We start from the raw sequence: 22,077 nt of genomic DNA, 5'->3' as shown, positions 1-22,077 counted from the left end.
AACAAATGCTTCCAACTTTACTTGTTGCTTTATCAAACTTGAGTTTATTTACAACAAACAGGCCTATTTTCCGCACTTAAACAGTAAGGGAAGACTAAAAAACACATTTTGACAAAATCCAAACATTTAATTGTCTAATGACAAATGTAATTTTGACACAAGTCAAGGCGGTTTTAAGTTTGAGCGTAATTACCTCTGCCAAGGAGGTTATGTTTTACTTGTGTATCACGAACATTATTAAGAAGCGCGTAATCGGATGATTATCAATTTATACAATTACAAGTTGTCTTAAAAATTTTCCCGTGAACCACCATGACGAAGAATTGTAGTGACCAAGAAGATTGTAAACTTTGAAATCTTTTTACTTCTGAATATTTTGACTGTTATGCCTAATTTTCGCTTAAATGTGAGAGAGAGAGAAAGAGAGAAAATATCCCAATAAAATTCACCCTTGTCGAACACATATAAATAGAAATGCAGGCAAAATTTTTATGGAAACCTTAGACACGCATTTTTATCCTACATATCATAATTATAACCTAATATCTTAGGCGTGCGATTTTCACCCAAAAATCGTGTCGTCTGCAGCACAACTCTGAAACGCGTTTACTATGTATTCTTCACTCGTGGAATGATTGTGTTAGAGCAGAAACTTTCTTTCACACCAGATGACAAAGGAAAACTTTGATAAGATTTTTTTAATCACCATGAAAATCATCAAGGCCATCAAAATCATCATCATTACAAATCTTTGATTTGAACATCACTTCCGGCCAGTCATATATTACTTCAGGGGACTTAATTTGCATATAAGAAAAAAAATTATTATTTTTTTCTGATTTTGGCTTTTCTCCAATTTTTTCATTATTTTCACAATGAATATGCCAACACGATAAAAATGAATATTTCGCTAAAATGTATAACTTCCAGAAAAAGAAGCCAATTAGACTGCTTTTCCTATCCAGGCTGCATTTTAGTCCTGTGTTTCCTTTTTGAAAGTTTGACAATCATACGTAACATGGTTTTCCCATAATGGTCATCATGGCAGCATCACCCAAAATTGTTTTCTTCTATTCTGATGTAATATTACGTAATGCTTAACAGCATAATGACCATCAACTTTTAATAATAAAATATACATATCATGGATTTTTAGAAAATGTGACTAACATGGGTCTTATGGCCTGTGGAGGTTTTAAGTCACACCTTGAAAATGCCAATATGTGAAAAATTAAAAATTCACAAAAAACTGTTTAACTGCCAGAAAAATTTACCAAATAGACCGCATTGCCTACTGAAGCTGTATTTTAGTCCCATGTTTCTTTCCTGTAAGTTTGAGAAAAGTAAGTGACACATTGGTTTTCCTTAAATGGTCATCATGGGAGCAGTGCCCAAAATAGGGGTTTCTTCAAATTTTGATGCAATGTTACATAGTGTTTAACAGCACAATGACCATCAATTTTTAATAATAAAATGTTAGTATCATGAATATACAAAAATGTGACTAGCAAAGGTCTTCAGGCCCATGGAACTTCAAAGTCACACCTTGAAAATGCCAAAATGTAAGCAAAACAGCACTGTTCTGAAATGTTTTTTTTTTCATTTTTAAATTTTTTAACATAAAACAAAATTAACAGTTTCCTGCCATTTTTAGATGATCAACTAAGAAAATTGATGAGATGGGAAAAATATTAATACAACAGTGTTAAATGTCCAATTTCCTCCATTCTGAGATTCTGAACATAGTGAATGATTGAATCTGACAAACTGCAATGATATGAGTTTATTTCCATTTTTGAAACTTAATTACACAATACACGATAACAAGTTCACCATCATTTTTACATAATCAACTAAAGATGCAGGAAATGTCAAACAAACACTTTTTTCTTTTAGTTAAATGATGAGACTGTTAACATGCCTAAGAATTGAATCTGAGGAAATGTGAAAAAACAGCATAACTACTAAAATAGTGGCCCGATCATGCCGATTTTCGAACTTGACCCGCGTTTTAGTAAGATTGATTACTCCTGTGAGTTTCATGACAACAGGCCTATCGGTTTTCCTTGAAATGTGTTTACAGCGTTGTAAATATGCTGAAAAGTGAAAAAACAGCATAACTTCCACAATAATGGCCCGATCGTGCTGATTTTCGAACTTGACCTGGGTTTTATGAATATTCATCAGCTCTGTAAATATGAAACTAAAAAGTAAAACTGTCTTGCACTTATCGTGTTTACGCTGAAAGTGCACGGCGACGGCGACGACAGACGCAGGTGATGGCGATATGTACAGACACATCTGTTTCTGTACATAAAAATAAACCTGAATTGAGAGCGTTGGCAACGAAAATGAAAACGAAAATGAAAACGATAGAAAAAAGCTGTCTTGCGCCCTTAAATCTCGCATCAAGAACCACCACAGTACAAACAGTCACCATTTTAAAAGGGACACACGCGACAAAAGAAGCTCATAAAAATATTAGACAGTTTGAAAAAGGACTTAATAGAGACAGATAAATGAATATCTCAACGAATATTATTCTTGTTTTATTGTTACGCAATCTTCAAGACGTCAACGTTTATCATTCACTTCCAACTTCGTCCCTTTTCCATGCATCTAACGTCACTTATATCAGTACTGTAGTTTGCTTGTTTATTCTTGTTTTGGTACCTGAAAAAGGTTCACGAGCCAAAGGCTCGGGCATTTTTTATCTTTAGGAGTTGATCTTTACAGATATGCGTTTTCAATATATATTTTTTTCGTAAAGATACGGAAGATGCGGTCGAATGAAAAAAATTGTAGTTTTATTTATCAGTCATAACAGTTAATTGTCATAAAAGGGGTCTGTTATCTGATTCTGGTCCAAGGATCAACAGGTTGAATTCGGCCAGTGACAACCGGAGAGAGAGAGAGAGAGATAGTACATTCTAACACAGTCACAGATGGAGTTTTCACTATATATTTACAGATATGTCTAAAATGTAAGGATGTTTTTAATAATTTTTAAAAGAAAGACTCCTGTTTATGATTTGAACGCACAGGACGATCGCATTTGTTACGTTATGTAAAAGCAATATTGACGACAGCTATCATCTGAGTCCTCAAGGGAGTCGAAGACTCGAACTTCCAACACGGAGGTATACTTTGTGTAGATTAGTGATAATATATCATTTTGTCTCTCTCCCTCTTTCTTAGTGAGTCTTTCGATGCACACGGAAATTGTTGCATAAATTAGCTTATAGCACCTGTGATAATCATATTTGAAACACGAAATACGGACTCAATTTTAAACCTTCGTTACTGTCGCTCGCAACACCATCTCACATTCGCCCATAAGATTATTTTCAATAAAGTAAAAAATTAAGAACTTGTTAGGAAGCAAGTATAATGTCTAACGTCTCAGAAAATGTTTAGAATGTTTTAATGTTTAAATAACGCAATTAATAACTTGCAGCTATTTTCGCGGTGTCGCCCGGCTTTTAAAAGCTGAGAAATCCTACATGGCGTATTTTGCTGCAGATCATTTCAATTAAAATTTTACTTGTTTGATGCTTTTGAAATATTTAAGTCATTAATAAAAACTTCATTTTAGTTAAGACAATGACTGAAGACCCCATTGGGTATTTTCCTTTCCCGTGAAAGCCACTTATCATTTCCCAAGATGCTCGCAAATTTCTATGTTATTAATAAGCGTCATCCTTGAAGCGCCCCATTCCCGTGAATCGAGAATTGCGCGTTTTTATCCCTCGTCCACAGTGAAACGAAGTCATTATACTCGGTGATAGTTATTTTCAGCTTACCGGACTCGCATTTTTAATGAGATATAGACAAAGTTTTAATTTAATTTAGGTAATTTGTGATTTGATGATTTTTATTTTCCGCGGCCGTGAACTGTGATCACTAGACTGTACCCCCCCTTCCCAGCGAGCCCTCATGATTAGCTAGACGATATGTTGACAGGGCACAGTCAAATGGTTTACACGAAACACGTCAAAGCTGCATTTCTCTTGTGAAGCCATTTTGAAAGCCTTCGTTACCAGGCATTGTGAAACTATACTTGGAATTGAGGAAAAAATGTAGACCTTTTGAAAAAATAAACGCGCATATCTCATATTAGCCTTCCAGAGCAGTCTATAAAAGTAAAGTACAGGTAGGCCCCTACTAGTAGCTTTGCTGGAAATATAGGCAAAAAATAACTTTAGAGTATTTTCAAGTAAGTTTAGTATATTTTTTAAGGTAATTATACTCTAAATGTGAAGGTCCTTCAGGCCCGTAGCCAGCAATTTCAGAGGGGGGTCGTTTTCTGAAAAAATGGACCTTTTACCACAAGAAATTCTCATGTACATAGATCAAATTTTACCAAGAGTGGACCTTTTCCCAGCAAAAAGGGTGGTTCTTTCGAACCCCCCGAACCCCCCCTGGCTACGGGCCTGTCCTTAAATGCTCCATTTGCTCATAACTTAAAATTGAGCGTTGTGTTACCAGTGCCTAAGATCTAATATATCCGTTTATTATATCTTAGCAGTGCTGAGATCCAGCATTTAGTCGAAGCAAAAAGAAAATATATAATAATAACAATTATAGAAAAAGGCATGATTTAAAATTACCTTTAAGGTAATGATTATATTGTCAATCAATAATAAAAAATATCATATCCAAACGAAAAAAAAAAAAATAAATAAATAACTTGGAACAACGGCGCGCTTCATGTGACCGGATGTACCGAGATGTGACCCAGTATTCACTGCGGGTTTTCTTTGACCTACTTAGTCGGGCTTAGTACGGCGGAGCGGGAACATTTTATACGTTATGAAATAACGTTAGATCTATACCTAGGCCAAGATATAGTTACGAGTTACCATACACGTTTTATCTGAAGCAGTAGGACATTCCACGATTCCAGCATCCTTTTTAATGCACGCAAATACATTCTTGATGACAGAAGGGTGAGTACTTTGTTGTAGTGATCTGGTACCGGAAGTCTTGGGATTGAAAGCGACAGTTGGGCGGGGTTTTCAAGAGAGAGAGAGAGAGAGAGAGAGAGAGAGAGAGAGAGAGAGAGAGAGAGAGAGAGAGAGAGAGAGAGGGGGGGCTGCAGAGACAAAAGGTAGAGGGTAGACAAAGGAATCTTGTGATCCTAGTGTTATAAGTGTTATACAGTAGATCTGGATTCCTGGAAACATCTGAGGCAAAACCTAAAAAGTACTAGCACTAGCAGAGTTAATTAAGTAGCAATAAGGTTTCTATGATGTAGTATGTTGTACTTGTCTTAGAGCTACTATAAAAGTTATTTGTGGGGATTTTTGCAGTGTTCACTTCGTCCTTCATATCTTTATAACTCTCTATTAAACCATAGCCCTCCAACTGGAGTGCAGTAATGGCTTTGCAATGTTAGGAACTCGTACATTTTGTAGCCATGTATAGCAACACGTTACAGTATTACAATTGGGCTTCACCATTCTCAAATATACTAGTGTTGTGTCTCATATGTTGAGATATGCTGGACTGCTAAAGATGTAAAATTACAACAAATGTCCTTCAAAATTTCATTTAGAATGCCAAGCTACATGTAAATTGGTAAGAATGAATGTTTCTGCTTTTCATTTATTGGTTACTCAACATACAACCCAAATGAACCCATTTTTTTTCAGTACATGTATATAGGTGATCTAAGACATCCATGTGTGTACATACAACCAAACGTGACCACTTTCAGTGACTATCCCAGCATTTTTTCAATGACACTTATGTATGTCATTGGTTATTTTAAGTTTGATTTTTTTTACATGAAGTCATGGCAAACCATCAGATGCATATTAGCAATTTTTTGAAAGTACAAATAACTGTGAATATGAGGAAGCTGCCAAGTTTGACTTTGCCCAGGACCACTGCCAGTTTAGAAATGATGGGAATGCGAACAAACCACCCTTTTTGCCGGGGAAAAGGTACCCTCTGGGGAAATTTTTATTTAGGTACACAATGGTTTTATGGTAAAAGGTCCACTTTTTTTAGGAAAAAAAAAACTTTTGAAATTGCTGGCTATAGGTCTGTTGAATGTTTATAATGAATGTTTTTCTTTTTATTCAGCTCACACAAACAGTTTACATAACTGTTGGTGTACAGTGTCATGTGTCTCTGTAGTGGCCTGCTTGATGTGGTCAGTTTGGGATGATGTTATATCTAATACATGGCTGTCGATTGGTCGCGTCTTGACCGAGGCCACCACCTGGTGGATGAGATGGTAATGGGAACAAGTATGAAAGAAGCACATGGTGAGTGAGATCCACGGCACCCTGCAGGGGCGGATCCAGAGCTATATACTGACAGTCTTCCAAATTATCTTTGTTGATTCATCCTCCAATTTTGACCGTCTTCCAACATTAAAAATTGGATACCCGTCAATGTAAACTTGAAAATCTGACCGTCTTCTGGAAGACCCAGCCCTGTCATAACATTGGCGAAGAGGATAAGCAAGAAATACTAACATGGCACAGGGAGAACCGCACAGGGTTTAAAGATGCATACAAAGTCAAATTTTTGTCACAAAAACCAACTAAATGCCAGTATATAGTTTCAAGTAGTATAACTAAGAGAAGTACCAAAAGGCATTGTTTAATTTTACCCGAAAATGATGTTTGAACGGATTTTTCTGCTGGCATTTTAAGCTGTATGTCAATGGGGCAGGAAAGTAGGTCACGAAAGTAGGTTAAATTTACAACCAAAAATTTAAAGAAAGGAGCAGTCTAAAGATCTTTTATGGCTGATCGAGTGATCTATTCAGTTTATCCCTTGGCATGTCGAATTTATTTGAGTCATATAAGAATCTAGTAGAAGTGGTTTACATGTGTTACTGGGAATCCACGCTCCACCGATGCTCGGTTCGTATGTACCTTTAACAAAGCACAAGCAGATTACCACCGAGAATAGAGTCCTGAATGGATGATGGACTTATAAGATGTTGACTATGAAGTGGTATATGAGCCAGGAAAGAATGATGCAGACTCTATTGATTGTCTCTCCAGACACCCATGGCCACAAACGGTGGTGATAGTACAGAGAGGAGGATCAGATGGATGGTAAAATCTGAAAATGCAGTGATTCTTGATGAGATAGCTTAGGAAACCCTCACTGACCCAACACTAATCAAACTTGGAGAGAGAATCTCAGCAGGAGATTGGAATCTATATAGTAAAGATGAGGACATCGAACCATACTTGCACATGAAAGAAGAATTAAGTATATTTGAAGGACTCATTTACAGAATCGCTGTCCTGAAAAAAATAGTAATCTGAGATAATTTGTATGTAATCAGGATGAAGGCGGATTGCTGTCTTAAAAAAAGTAATCTGAGCATAATTTATATATATTTAATCAGGATGAAGGCGAATCGCTGTCCTGAAAAAAAAAGTAATCTGAGATAATTTATATTTAATCAGGATGAAGGCAGATTGCTGTCCTGAAAATAAAGTAATCTGATATAATTTATATTTAATCAGGATGAAGGCGGATTGCTGCCCTGAAAAAAAAGTAATCTGAGATAATTTATATTTAATCAGGATGAAGGCGGATTGCTGTCCTGAAAAAATAGTAATCTGAGATAATTTGTATGTGATCAGGATGAAGGCGGATCGCTGTCCTAGAAAAAAGTTATCTGAGATAATTTCTATGTAATCAGGATGAAGGTGGATCGCTGTCCTAAAAAAAATAATCTGAGATAATTTCTATGTAATCAGGATGAAGGTGGATTGCTTGACTGGGGCCACCACCTGGTGGATGACGTGGTTATGGGAACGAGTATGAAAGAAGCACATAGCAAGTGAGACCCACGACTTCTATAACAGATGATATGTATTTGACCCAAGGTGGAGCAGTGGTCATAACCCACCCTCACCCATCACCATGCCAAAAATGCTTCCTTGCAGGTAGTGCACAAAATTATTGCTTGGTTTTGTTTTAGTAGTTGTGTTATAATAGTCTTTTATACTTCCCGTGTAGATCAACAAACCAGTTATCATATTTTGTGCTTCCTTCCAATTTAAATAAATTTTTTCACTTCTCTTATGTTACTCCTCACAAAATGTACTTCTACAAGGCACATTCAACTGATATACTTATCCAAGATTATTACAGGCATTGTTTATAGGCAATTTATGAGCAAATTTCTCAAAAATCCCAGATGATTTGGCAGAGTTCTGTTTATTTACTAGTAACTTTGGTCAGTTTAAGATTGTGACAGTTGTACCAGTCACAATTGTGCCCAGCAGCCTCCAAAATACATCTTAAACTTGTCCCTGTTCAGTCACCATAACTGTGATGTCTGTCATATTTGGTGGACATTAGGCAGAATATTTTTGGTTAAATATTCTGCTGGCTCTTGTGGACTGTCAGGGTTTTGTCTTTTTATTAAGATAATTTATATCACTTAATTCATTCATATAATCTTTTGTCTCTTTTTTTCTAGCTCCAGTCTCCATACAGCATGGTGTCTTCTAGGTGAACAGACTTTACCTGGCTGGACATGGGGGACATTCATTGTTAATATAAAATAGACAGGAAATAACAGCTGCAGGAATATCCCTTCATCCACAGAGTTGTGCAAGACACAGCAAGTTTCAGGATGAATGGGTTGTGAAGAGCCAGAGACAGGACAGCCATGGTAAACAGGGAACTGGACTTCTTGCAGGTAGTACACAAAATGAACAGTTAGTTGTTTCCTCTGTAGAGACAAAAACACCAATTATCACAATTTTTTGATTAATTGGTTTTCAATGTGACTTGAAAAGCATGGATAGCTAAAATAATCCACACTTGTCTATTTAAAACAAACTTTAAATATTAGTGTGCATTGTAGCTTTATAGTCATTAATGGCATTTTTGATCTACACCTCTCATTTGTTAACAATGCATTTGTTCAATTTAAATCATTAAAGTTATATGCATAAAATGAATACTATTAAAACATTGTTCATGTGCATTTCACTCTTCAAATATAGTGGCTGAAGGAAATGTTCCTTTGTTGGCTGAAGTTATAAGCTTTTGATCATCAGTGGTCAAGAGGTTGAATGCCTTGTTTAATGAATGTTTATCTTTTTTCTAGTTCATGTGTGCATGGTTTGACAGTTGTTGTACATTGTGAAGCGTCTTCATAGTGGCCTGTTTGATGTGGTCAGTATGAGATGAAATGTATTGGACCCAAAGTGGAGAAGTGGTCAATACTTCCCTGGGATGACCCATTGCCATCACAGTAACTGGACTGCTTGCAGGTGCTACACTAAACTAATGGTTGATATTGTTTTACAAGTCATGTGACAATAGATAATTGATCTCCTTATCTTCCTCTGTAGAGAAAGAAACCAGTTATCATATTTTTGTTTCCTTTAAGTAAGATAATTTTGTCATGATTTAGAATTTTTATTAGTAATTTCCTTAGTGGCTCCTCTCAAATTACTCCTCAAAAATATCTTTCAATTAGTCACAGCCAATTGATATAATTATCCCAGATTTTTACAGGTGTTAAGCATTTTGTGTGCAAATTTCACAATAATTCCAACATATTCGGCAGAGTTCTGTTTATTTAACTGTCTCAGTCTGAGAATGTGCTGGTTTGACAGTCACAATTGTGTCCAGCAGCCTCCAAAAGGCAAAGGTCATTTTTAACTTATCACAGTGCAATCACCACAATACTGATGTTTACCATATAAGATGGGCACTTGGCAGTTTACCATAGTTTTAATATTTTCCTAACTGGCTCTGGTGGACTGTCAGGTTTTTGTCTTTTCTTTGTATTAAGATAAATTTCACTTATACATTGTCATGTCTCTTTTTCCAGCTCCAGTCTCCATGCAGTTTGTCTTCTAGGTGAACTAACCTTACCTGGCTGAACATGGAGGGAATGTATTTTATAAGAAGCAGACATAAAAAGGCAGCAACAGGAACATCTTCATCTCACCCATTTGTGCAAGACACAGGATGTGGCAAGTTTTAGGATGAATGAACAGCCAGAGACAGGACAGCCATTTATATGGAACAGTACAATTGTACAACAAATGTGGGTTCCAGGTAACACAAAGAATCCATTTCCCCCATATGCATGGAAACTATAGAGGCAGGGTATATAAAGCAAGGAGATTGTGTTAGACAATACTCTATCACTGAAGACAAATAGACAATGGAAATGTTTAAAAGTGAATTGCTATTTCAGCTCAGTTGTGATGTGTTTTAATAATTTCCCCATATGCATGGAAATCGTTACAGTACTAGTAGAGGTAGCATATACAGTAAGATTGTGGTAGACAATAAGCCATCACTGAACAGAAAAAGATGTCATTGAAAATGTGTTAATGTGTATGCACATATTTCAGTGCAGATATGATCTCTGTTATTGTGAGGACATTAAGTTGCAATTGCAAGTTTTATGACATATTTATTATATACAGACACTTTCAGTCTGTCTATATTCTGATCACTGTCTGTCCAGTGTCATTGCCATAGTCAGCACTTTGTGACACATCTGTTGTTTACCCTTTAACTGATAAACTGTATTTTTGTTTTAACTTTAATTCCTCTAGAAAATCAGCATGATTAGATTTTTTTTTATATTGTTTTGTTATCTTTAGCAGTTTGGATAAGATACTACAGTATGTCCTGAGTGTATCAAATTGAAGAAGAAAATGTAGATATGTTTGTGTATTTTTGTCTTACTTTGTTTCTGATATTTATTTTGATTACTAAATAGTATTTTTGTGAATTTATGAAATTTTTGTAAGTTCATTGTTAAATGGTGAATGACAGCAGTCAGAAGGTTCACTGGTCTGATAGTTTGATGATGCCAACATCCAATGGTTCAAAAGGTTCAGTAGTCAGAAGGTTCATTGGTCTGATATTGTTTAATGATGCCAAGATCCAATGGTTTAAAAGGTTCAATAGTCAGAAGGTTCATTGGTCTGATAGTTAGATGATGCCAAGATCCAATGGTTTAAAAGGTTCAATAATCAGAAGGTTCATTGGTCTGATAGTTTGATGATGCCAAGATCCAATGGATTAAAAGGTTCAATAGTCAGAAGGTTCATTGGTCTGATAGTTTGATGATGCCAAGATCCAATGGTTTAAAAGGTTCAATAGTCAGAAGGTTCATTGGTCTGATAGTTTGATGATGCCAAGATCCAATGGTTCAAAAGGTTTTATAATAGTCAGAAGGTTCATTGGTCTGATAGTTTGAAGATGTAAATGTCCAGCTGTTCCAAAGGTGTGCTAGTCAGAAGGTTCACTTGCATGAGGTTTCATTGGTTCAGAGGTTGTATAGTCTGAGAGTAGGAATTGTGTAGGGGAGTCCGGGGCTAGTTGGCCCACTTAGACACTTTTGGTCTTGTAGAGACAACTAGGAATGAGTTATAAATGCTATAAATGCAATGTCATAATTTTTTTAAAATAATTCCAGGTGGAACACAATTAAACAAAAACCACATGTGACGTCAGGGGGGCTGGGGCAAGTTGACTCCCTACCCTAATAAATACAGTTTTTATTCCGCGTTAATGACATTAAATGCACTTTTACACATTCTTATTATATTAAGTTGAATTTTTAGAGTCTTTGCTGAATCAGTAGTTCAAATGAGGCAGATTTATTAAGGTTTCTGTGTGTTATATCATTACTTTGCATACGTAGAAAAATATAACAGGAGCCCAAATATTTTTGATTCAAACATTTTTATTTTGAAATAAACAAATAATGGTATAAAACATGTTTTTTATGAATGCTAACAAATAATTAACTCTTGTTATAAAAGTAAGTAACAATTTCAACCTTTAACTGGTATTAAATGCACAACTTAGGGACCATTCCCACAGATATTTGGATTGATCTTTCTCCCTGGGGAGTCTCACTAAATTGCTATCAAACTGACTGGTTTAAACATCTGTCACTCCTTGTAAAACTGTTAGGGGGTAATTATCTTTACCCCTAGCTGATTCGGTAGGCGTGGCAGACATTTAAACCTCTTGAGCTGATAGCAATTTAGCATGAACCCCCAGGGAGTTAGGTCGATCCAGATGGATCGATCTAAGTATGGGAACCCAGTCCTAAATGTTGACTTTGTTTTAATATCAGATTCATAATATTATCAAATGTAGTTTCAGCCTTCTGGTTTGCGTCCTTCATTTGACCAATTCAAACTACAAATACATCAATTTAAAAGAAACAAATAATGGTATAAAACTACTTTTCAAACATATAATAAACTCTTGTTTCTAAAGAAACTAACAAATTCAATCTTAAATTGGTATTCAATTCTCAAACCCTTTACTTTGTTTGAACTGTGAGCTTCAGCTCATTGCTTTTAACATTCAAACAACAGGTGCACAATTATCACAAATGTATTTTTGATTTCCTGGTGTGCGTCGCTCTTCATGTATACGTAGCCAATTCAAACAACAAATTCTCTTATTTCAAACAGACTAACATGAATAATGGTATTAATGGGTTTTTAACAAATAATAGCAAATAAACATGTTTCAATGGTAATTTACAATATCAACCTTATACTGGTATTAGTTTCATAAATCCTTGTCTTTGTTTTAACAAAAAAGATTCACAGTTATCACATATGTAGTTTTGGTCTCGTGGTGTGCATTCTTCATGTGACCAATTCAAACAACGGATACATCTAACCCATGTTTCAGCAGCTTTACTATTAGTAAATGGTTCTCCACATACTAAACATTCAGCATCTTGCTCTTGCTACTTGATTCTCCTTTTAACTGGTTTTGTACGTCTCTTCATTCTTTTGGTTTTGAGTTCAGTCTCAGTGGCCAGTTTGTGCAATTTGTGGAATCAGTGTGGAGGGAAAAAAAGCATGACTATGCCATTTTCTCTTGCTAGATTAAGTGCTGAGACACCTAGATGGGATTCATGGTTATCTAAGAGTAATGAAATGATGCATAATATTCAAAAAATTTTCTTCTGTCATCCAGCCAGATCTGTGGGCCGCTCCTGAAGAACCATTCGGGGCCCCTCTCAGAAAATGCCTGAAAATTAACTCTGGGGAATATAAAAAATGGTGGTATGGATTGGCCCCCTGCATTTACTGCTGCAGTTAATGTTACCAACTGCCCTCTCTCTACAAACACCAGTGTTCCAACTTGCAACAGTGTTTAATGGAGCTATAATAACAATCATACAAATAGACGGACATTAGACTTTCCTGACTAAATTAATTCTATCTCAGTGTCTCACTCAAGGTTCTTGCTGGAACTTGGGAAGTGCCTGTGTTATGAAAAGTTGTTGGACTGGATTCAACAACCTCTAAATTGATGCAATCTGAATTGTCACCATAAATCATCACTGTCAATATATTTGGCAGATCTTAGGTATTGGTATCAAGGCTCACAGATACCCCAAACTTCCAAAGAGAACAAAACTTACCCAAACGGAAACATAAACATTCTGGTTGTGGTTGTAAAGTGCTTTCCATGGCAGTAAGCTTATTCTTGGGTGACTGTTACAGAATTTCTAATAATTAACAGAAGCGGTAAAGATATCTCATTACTAGTACTTCAGATGAAATATGGGCTTTTACTGAGGGAAAGGAACAAGAAAAAAAGACATTATTCAGGGATTACTCTGTAAAAATGAGTATGATGAAAGAAAATTCCATTTGTCTGGAAGTGATGGAATTATTTCTCGCAGGTTCTCCGTGCAATGAGATTTATCAAGAAATTTAATTTTTTAAAAAATTGTCAGGGATCTTCCTGAGTCAAAATCTGGTGGGCCACTTGGTCATAATTTATTACATTTCAGTGGTTAGTAAAAATTTATTATATTTCAATGTTTTTATATGATAAAAAACACTGAAAAAAGACATGCTACTAAATCTTTTATTAAAGAAAAAGAAATTTTCAAAGTATAATTACAAGGTTGTTTTTTCCATACATTTTTTGAACATTGATCAGGTCTGTTAGTTTTAAGACAAAATGTTGATGGTTGTTAGGTGAACGTGTTATCACTGAAAGTGTACAGCCACTATGGCGATGGCAATGACACAGTCTCCTAATGTATAGTAAACAATACCCTCTCTTTCATATTTTGCCATTTAACAATGGCACTTAAAATCAAAATGAATCAGTTCACCCCCTTCCATCATGACCTTCATCAACATGTCACAATTTTCACTCGATAATCTGTTTCTAAGAGGTGATGTCACACGATTTTGAGAGCTAAATGCTCTTTCACAGTCAGCTGTATGAACTGGATGGGAGAGAGCATGGGCTGCAATCTTAACAAGATAAGGGAAGCTCTGGCTGTGATACTGCATCAGAATGTTCCAAAGAGAGACCAAGGAGTTTCTTGGATACTTCTGTTGGATAACAAGCTGCTTTAGCTTAGCCCATTCCTCTCTGGCATCATCTGCATCCACAATGGCTGAAGATGTAGTAGTGACAGATACATTATCTTTGTCTTTAAAGACTTGACTTTTGCCCTTGCCAAAATATTCCAGTAGATACTCTAGGCTGTCATTGCCCCAGTCAGAAGCGAAATTTTATTCACATATTTTCAAAATTTTCCAGGGGTATTAATTCCTAAAAATCCTGGTGGATTCTCAATCATAAAAGAAGAACAAAATGGAGGCATAAAACTTTTTCCATTGTAAAATTTCCAAAATATATGTGCCGTTTGGCTTCCTTGCCACTATTGTGTATGTCCCCATACACCTTGGGGCAGCTTTGTCCCCCTTTCTATCTTCCCTTTTGAGGTTTTTCTTTAACACTTTACTTCCAATCTGAAAGTCCTTCTTGAAAAATATAAAAAATGATATGTATTAGCGATGGATAAAATGAATCTCTGCCACACACCAGTGATACTACGTACTATAAAGGAAATTACACAATGTCAATGTATTTGATAAAGATATAGATTTTCTGTGAAAATAATACAATACTTAAGTTTTTAAACCTTAGTGAATCATTAGCAAGAAATTAATTCCTACCTCACTCTGGTGTCTCAAGTCATAATATTTTGTGCTTTTCTTGGGCAGTACAGATGTTCTTCTGTGCTGCATGCCTGACTATATTGTGGTGGTGGCATAGTTTCTACCCTGGATAACTGGTCATGTTGAACAGGAAACTCACACTTCTTGCAGGCTGTAAAGTTTATGTTGATATATAGACACACTTTTCTTTTAAAATTCTTTTCACCTGATCAAAATGATTACTTTAATTTGCAGTGCATGATTGTCAATAAGTCTGTAGTTTCTGAAAATGTTGTTTTGCTGATATATGCAAATTGTCAAAGTTGCTAATCCATGCATTTTTGTCCATAACAAATCTTGGTAGGATTCCCAGGATACTGAATGCAGCTGACCATTAGAAACACATTTTTTATTTTAAGCACTTTCAAATCTTTTGTTATACCTTGTTTTCCATTGCTAGTTCAATGAGACATTCACACTTGAAATTTTCAGGCTCACTAGGGGGTTCTTGATCCTCTGGTGTATTTGTCGTGGAATATAGTTTTTTTTTTTTACATGCCTAACCTGATCTGGCAAAGTTGTCTGAAAGATTTTAACAGGGACATTTAATCTCACTGAATCAGTGAGTGCTTTACAGTGCAAGGGTATGCAATGGTTAGGTTTAAGTGCCAGTTTTTTTAAGCACCAGACAAGTGCGGCAAGGTGAGGGTTCATAAAATTTGACCTTATTGTGCTGAAATACTTGCCCTTTTAACTTCTGCCAAACATTAAGCCCCAAAACCGTATTTCAAGGGATTTATGCCCAATTTTTTATTTTTCCGGCTTTCGAAGCAGATTTTCAGTCAGCAGCCATGCAACTCATATATATGCTTATTTCCCCCTTATCTAGCTATATATTTACAATATTCCTATATAATATTTTTTGTCAATCAATATTCTTCCTCCCAAGACATTCAAACAAAAAATATCACCCACCTAGTCCGTACTGTACCCACATTTTGCACCCCACCCCCCAAAACCATATTTGAGCATTCAAAGAGTAGAGGTCCATTGGTAGAGGTCCTATGACCGTAAAACCTTTATGTGTTTATAAAGGAACATTAGGGTGATAAAATACAAAAGAGATCTTCATGGACTTTTATTTTGTTGGAGATATATTGATGTCTGAAAATGTAAGAATTTAGATTGGTGTTGCTCTTGTCTTGGCCAGTAATACCTGCTCAGTTCCTCTAATCATGGCAAATTTAAACAGTATACTTTACAAAAGAAGGTAATGTCCCTCTATCAAAGCCTACTTTTGAAAATTTAAACCTCCATTTTTATATTTTGGTCATTTGTTACTGAAATTTATGTAGCACCGGTCAAGATGTTAACCATTTTCAAGCTGTAAGTTTCTATCCTTTGCTCAAGTGCTTATATAGCCATTGTTCAACCAGCAGTGCATTTTCTATAATGCTATGGCATACAATATAAATTAAAAATAAGATAAACCTAAAATCTTTATTAATTGAGAAGAGAAAACAACAAACAACCGACGTTTTTGTATATGTTATTACTTTATAACATTTTATCCGGGAATAAATTCATACAAGATACTGGAGCTTATTTTAGTAATTTAGGCACTGATTCACGTTGGAACTGATTTAAACAGTCTTTAATGAAAATCGAAACTCTGGGAAGCGAGATTTGACTGGTATGTTTTACGATGAAATAGCCTGAAAATAGGAAGATTTGCGTTGCTGGTGCTCTACCAGTGGAGATATTAGGCTATATGTAGGGTGGGTATCTGAAAGAAGCATCAATTGACCCCAAATGACCTCGATAGTTTGTAACCATAGCCACGAAATTATGATAAAATTTTCTGTTGTTATAAAGATTATTTATCAATCTTTCAAATATAGTAAAGGTCGAAGTAATGTACCGAACAAATCATGTGCATTTTGTAGAGTAAATTTGAGGGAAAATGCATCACTCACACAGCTGAAAAGTTAAGCGGACTCTCCACGTGAGGGTTAAATATGCATGGGGCTGTATCTCGGTAAAAACGCAACGCAAAGCTTTACTATTTCACACATTTAATAAAGTCATAAAGATGATTCACTGTGAGTAATATGAGTGTATTCTGTGAGAACCCAACCTTGCCACTTTCTGGCTGATTTGTCTGGTAGTTAGAAAAACTTGCACTTAAATCCCATACAGATCAATTACATTTCTCATATTTAAGTTTTCAAGATAAATTAGTTATTCAGCATTTTTACTACTGCCAGGGAAATTATGTTTTGACATTGTGAGATATGGATATTATTGCATGCTCTCTTAGTTCCCACCATTTCTATAAATATACTGCCGTTCCTCTTTTCTTGGAAATAAAAGGAACACAGTTTAAATCATTTTTCTATAATAGTTATCATTATCTGTGATACTTCACTTTTGAGGTTATGAAGGTTTGCCTTCTGCAGTGCTTGATGCTGGGACAATTTGCGATATAAGTCCACCTGAATTGTTCTGATACAATCCAAACGGTTTTCATCACACTCCTGAAGAAGCTGCTGGCAGGCCACTCGAAGATGGTGTCCTCCAAGTGAAACTATTTTGTAAGTTGGCAGTTTTGCCTCATCAAAGTCTTCATCGCTCAGCAAAAGACATGGCAAGATGACTGTAATTTACTGGAGATGCCTTTAATCCCTTCTTAATTTCTTTCACCCAAGTTGGATCAATTTTTCTGCACATAAGGTTTTCTGGTGGATCTGTTATGGTCAAGATGCTTATTTCATACCTTCCTGTAAATGAAAACAAGAGGACAAAATTAGAGACAATAATACCAAACTGAAGTACACTGAGTACCTAAGATAAATCATTTTATGGTCCATCACAGTCCTCATTCTGACATTAAATAATTCCATTACATTCTCAAACTAACACATACAAGTTCTAACATCCAACACATATAATGACAGTCTCCTGTTTTGAGGGAGACTGTGCTCTCTGAACTATGTTAACATATATATAAATTATGTTAATTATATGTGCAAGGTGCAGACAATTCAATATGACATACATGAATTTACCCTCCCTTCTTTTTCACATATCAACATTTTGAACTTTCAAATGGGCTTGAAGACCTTTGCTAGTCACATTTTCTGAATATCCATGCTACTTTTATTTTATTATTAAAAACTGACGGTCATTATACTGTTAAGCATTATGTAATATTGCATCAAAATTGAAGAAAACCCTATTTTGGGCACTGCCTTTAATTATCACGTGAAAGCTGTAGCTAACCAGGGTCATTTAAAGAATGTCACTAATGCAACTTTCTGACCTTTACTGACATTTACAGAAAACAAGTAGATAATGTTACATTGAGATAAATGTGTGTCAAATGGACGCAATTCATTTAAAATTGGCGGTCAATTTTGGTAAAACAGATCAGGGACGCACAAAAATTGCGCTAACGGGAACCCTGATAAAGGAATGTCAATGTCTATGTCACTGTCACTCGAAAACTCCTCATCAGAGTCCGAGTTTTCAATCATTTCAATAATGGTATCCATTCGCAGGCCCCTACCGTAGGAAGGAGCCGCCATTTTGATTTTACTTTCTCCAACTAAGTCTAGAAAATCACCGTTTTCTCGCATACATGTATTTCTATGGTCCTTTAAAAATGGTGACAATGAGAGACAAGAAACATACCCAGATGTTAAACTATATATCATACCGTGACTCAAGATACACAAGAGTACAGAAGCCGATCTTTCCAAGATATGCACATATGCGGTTCTGGGCCTTTGGGGTAAGCGATAATTGAACCGCACATATGCGGTAAATTAAATATGTGTTTGTATGGCTCTAAGAGAAAATATCCAGAGGCAGAGATGGTCGCAGAGGTGCTAAATCAATGGGTATTTTCTTATTTCAAAAATCCATCATCTGCTTCATGCACTCCGTGTTGACTGGTGGATATATGTTCCGGACTGCTGTGTCTGTTTCTGTCATTGGTATTGGCTGTATTGGCATTGATTGCACTGAATATACTTACCTTGCTAACGCTGGCGATTCCTCTGCCATAAACCACAACACCAATGCTTTGTGTACACAAATCTTTTTCTTGGTTATGCATGCACATTTCAGTGCATTTGTTGCTGAATTATGGGTCACGACAACCCGCCCAAACACGGACCAGTACTTTGTGTCCTGCTCGTAGACTGAATAGAAAGTGTACTGCTTTAAAAGCATGTGTACCCATTTAACTACAAGGGGTGAGCGGGTCGCTCTGGCAGCATCTTTTGTTTCACTGCATTGTATTCTTCAATCAGAAGTAAGAATTCGATCCAGGGAACCGAGTGAAGAATTGGACAAGTTCATAATCCTTGGTTTGTTGCCTGGCAAAGGCAGGAATGGGATGGAATGGATGTGGTCACACAAATAGCCGATGCCTCCACGTAAGGCAGTCTGTATGATGTTTGTGCAATCTCTGTTACCACAAGCGGGTGTAGCTGTGTACTGAACATGCACTGGAAATAGCGGCACTGGTTGTTACTTGATATTAGATAAATTTGTCTCCCCTCGTCCACTAAAATGCCTTGATTATATTGTGAAAAAGTTTTATGTGTTCTAAGGTGCCTAGTTAAATTCTTTTGTAAAACTTTTTTTCTGCATAGAGGACATTTAGGACATTGGATACACTGTTCTTTTCAAAAGTGACACTGTTACTGGCTCCTGTGTTTTAGCTGTTGGATTGGCTGCAGGTGGTCCTGATGTGGTTGTCAATGTTGACGCTGGAGGTGTTACAACTTCAGCCAATGCCTCAGGCTCTACACCGACCACTGTATCCTTGACGCCTTCAGCCAATTAAGGTGGTTCTGATGTGGTTGTCGATGTTGACGCTGGAGGTGTTACAATTTCAGCTAATGCCTCAGGCTGTACACCGACCACTGTATCCTTGACACCTTCAGCTAACACTTTAGTCTCTACAGCGGCCGCTGCAGAGCCTGAAGCATTGGCTGAGGTTTTTCATGTTGAAGCAATGACCAGGGGCTCTTTTAGTGTTTTCAGCGCTGAAAATACTGGGGGCGCGCAGTTTGTTTGGCATGCTTGAATTTGAGCTTCCCTGTGTCTTTTAATCATGTGTTCAGTCAAAATTTTCTTTCTGGCTAAATTTATTCCGCAGCATGGACAGTGGTAATGTTCACCTCTGTTGTGGACGCTTGAAGCACCGGCAAGCGGCACACCAAAACCAACACGTCTGAAAAATGGTTATTGTGAAGTGTTGGGCATAATCGTTGTATACGTACATTGAACATTTTGTTTCTGACATCGTTTTCAAAGCGTTATGGGTATCACGTTATCCTGACAACCAAACTTAAGCACAATAATTACCCTCATATTTGACGGAGGCAGTCAGGTGACTATCCAAGTGACTATCCAAGCGTCTTTTTACTCTGTTGGTATAGGTGGGTTTGAATTTGTCAGCGGGGTACAGCAGGCAGTGTATTTGGGATCCTGTAGGCAACATCCACTTCAGCTCATCTACTGAAGACACAATGGATTCATGAGTCTGAAAGTTTAAAATGATGAAAATGATAGACATTTATAACATTTAAAAAAGCAATAATGTTTTATCAATTTAAAAATATTGTGAATATTAAAATTATTTCATATACAGGTACTGTTTTTGCCCGTGTCGTCTAATCCACTCATTGCAACTTCGACAGTGTTGATCAATGTTTCCTTTCTATAGACCAGACTGTATTACTCATCTCTCAGGGCCTGGGTATAGTTAATAGTAAACCGATTATTAATGGCAGCAAAACATAATTTGTGTTCATAACACAGCTTTATAACAAACACATTACTACACCATCAGTATCGTCATGGGTTAAAGTGAGGCCAATGATAGTTCTTACCGGTATGCGAGAAGTGTGTGTGCGAAGTCAATACCTTCTATTTGTTCAGTGTACATTAACAATACTAAGATGGTTTTTTTTTTAACTTAACTTTTTTTCGTTGTTTTTTTAAAATATCTTTTATATTATCAATAATATCAGTGATATCAATCATCATATAGCATTTCGTAAACATATATAAACATATATACAGTGGGAAATAAACACAATGTGAGGAGTTCACTGAAACACATTACCTAACAAATTCCATCATTCAGTATATTCTACATATTTCCCATTACTTATATACATGAATTTTTCCATTTCAAATAATTTTTTAGTTTATTTTGTAGGCATTGAAAATCTAATTTTTTTTCATTCATTCATTCTTTTTCCATATATATAATACTTCGTTACCAGTATGAGTATGTTATTAATGGCTGCACATTTTGTATCGTTTTTCAAAAACAATATACTGCTAAAGAAAAATTAATATTCAAGAGTGATTTCTCATTTATCAATTTTTTTAAATCTTCCCATAGCGGTTGAACCAAATCACAATAAAAGAACAAATGCTCAATGCTTTCATTTTCCTTTTCACAGAAAGAACACAATGAGCTATCTTTAACCTTAATTGTTTTTAGAATTTCATTTGTTGCAATGATTCTATGTACTATTCTATATTGAAACCATCTTAAAGTTGTATCTTTCGTAAAGTAGAATATATTTTTATTTATCAAGGTCCAGTCTAAATTTTCATCAGTATCTATTTTCATCTTCCATTTAGCCTCAGAGGCCGGTTTACAATATGCATTACTAATCAATATATCATATATTGACCATGATCCCTTAGATTCTTTACAGATTATTTCTATAAATTTAGGTCTGTAGGGTAGCACCAATTTGACGTTTTCTGCCCTTAGCTATGGCCGTTGTGTAATTGCAGTCTTAACTCCGAGAAATAGTGTAAACGGACATTTAATGTCATACTGGGAACTAAATGTTTCAAAAGAATGCAGTTTTCCACTATTTTCAAACAGGTCATTTACTATATTTACACCCCTGTTATTCCAAGACTTGAAATAAACATCATTATTATGATATCCACAATCACCTCTGAACTATTCCATATAGGCTTTTTCAAAACAAAATATGTTTCAAAGTATCTGAACTCGAGATATCTCTTAAAATCTGCAAGATAAAGAACGATTTCTTTTCAGAAATAA

At 35.9% G+C, this 22,077-nt stretch overlaps 1 protein-coding gene and 2 long non-coding RNA genes across 7 annotated transcripts; 1 reads left to right on the top strand and 2 right to left on the bottom strand.

The window, feature by feature from the left end:
• The first annotated feature begins 4,738 nt into the window (after nt 1-4,738).
• On the top strand, nt 4,739-16,292 carry LOC106180409 (uncharacterized). 5 transcript variants are annotated; one of them, XR_001240122.3, is made up of 6 exons: nt 4,739-4,949; nt 6,091-6,275; nt 7,737-7,925; nt 8,465-8,686; nt 9,101-9,266; nt 9,833-16,292. It is a non-coding gene; the product is annotated as an uncharacterized LOC106180409 (long non-coding RNA). The 5 variants fall into 5 exon arrangements; XR_015331335.1 differs by lacking the exon at nt 4,739-4,949 and adding an exon at nt 5,114-5,205; XR_015331336.1 differs by lacking the exon at nt 6,091-6,275 and having other exon boundaries at nt 4,740-4,949.
• LOC147759549 (uncharacterized) lies at nt 14,598-15,114 on the bottom strand. Its single transcript, XR_015331334.1, has 2 exons — nt 14,985-15,114; nt 14,598-14,789 (listed from the first exon to the last, which is right to left on the bottom strand). It is a non-coding gene; the product is annotated as an uncharacterized LOC147759549 (long non-coding RNA).
• A 976-nt stretch (nt 16,293-17,268) lies between the features above and the next one.
• On the bottom strand, nt 17,269-20,920 carry LOC147759548 (uncharacterized). The gene is made up of 2 exons (XM_086997088.1): nt 20,346-20,920; nt 17,269-17,746 (listed from the first exon to the last, which is right to left on the bottom strand). The coding sequence occupies exons 1-2, from the start codon at nt 20,554-20,556 to the stop codon at nt 17,592-17,594; spliced, it is 366 nt and encodes a 121-aa protein (XP_086853214.1). The 5' UTR covers nt 20,557-20,920; the 3' UTR covers nt 17,269-17,591.
• Between the last annotated feature and the right edge of the window lie 1,157 nt (nt 20,921-22,077).

Source organism: Lingula anatina, chromosome 10, assembly GCF_051362555.1.
Source record: "Lingula anatina isolate TDL-2025a chromosome 10, LinAna3.0, whole genome shotgun sequence".
NCBI lineage: Eukaryota > Metazoa > Brachiopoda > Lingulata > Lingulida > Lingulidae > Lingula > Lingula anatina.
This window is presented reverse-complemented; position numbering and strand designations above follow the sequence as displayed.

Excerpts from the sequence above, each read along its gene's own strand:
- LOC147759548 (XM_086997088.1), bottom strand. The coding sequence starts at position 20,556 with ATGTCTATCATTTTCATCATTTTAAACTTTCAGACTCATGAATCCATT. Across the intron at positions 17,747-20,345 it reads TGCCTCCGTCAAATATGAGG|GAAGGTATGAAATAAGCATC; the intron begins GTAATTATTGTG and ends TTTCATTTACAG.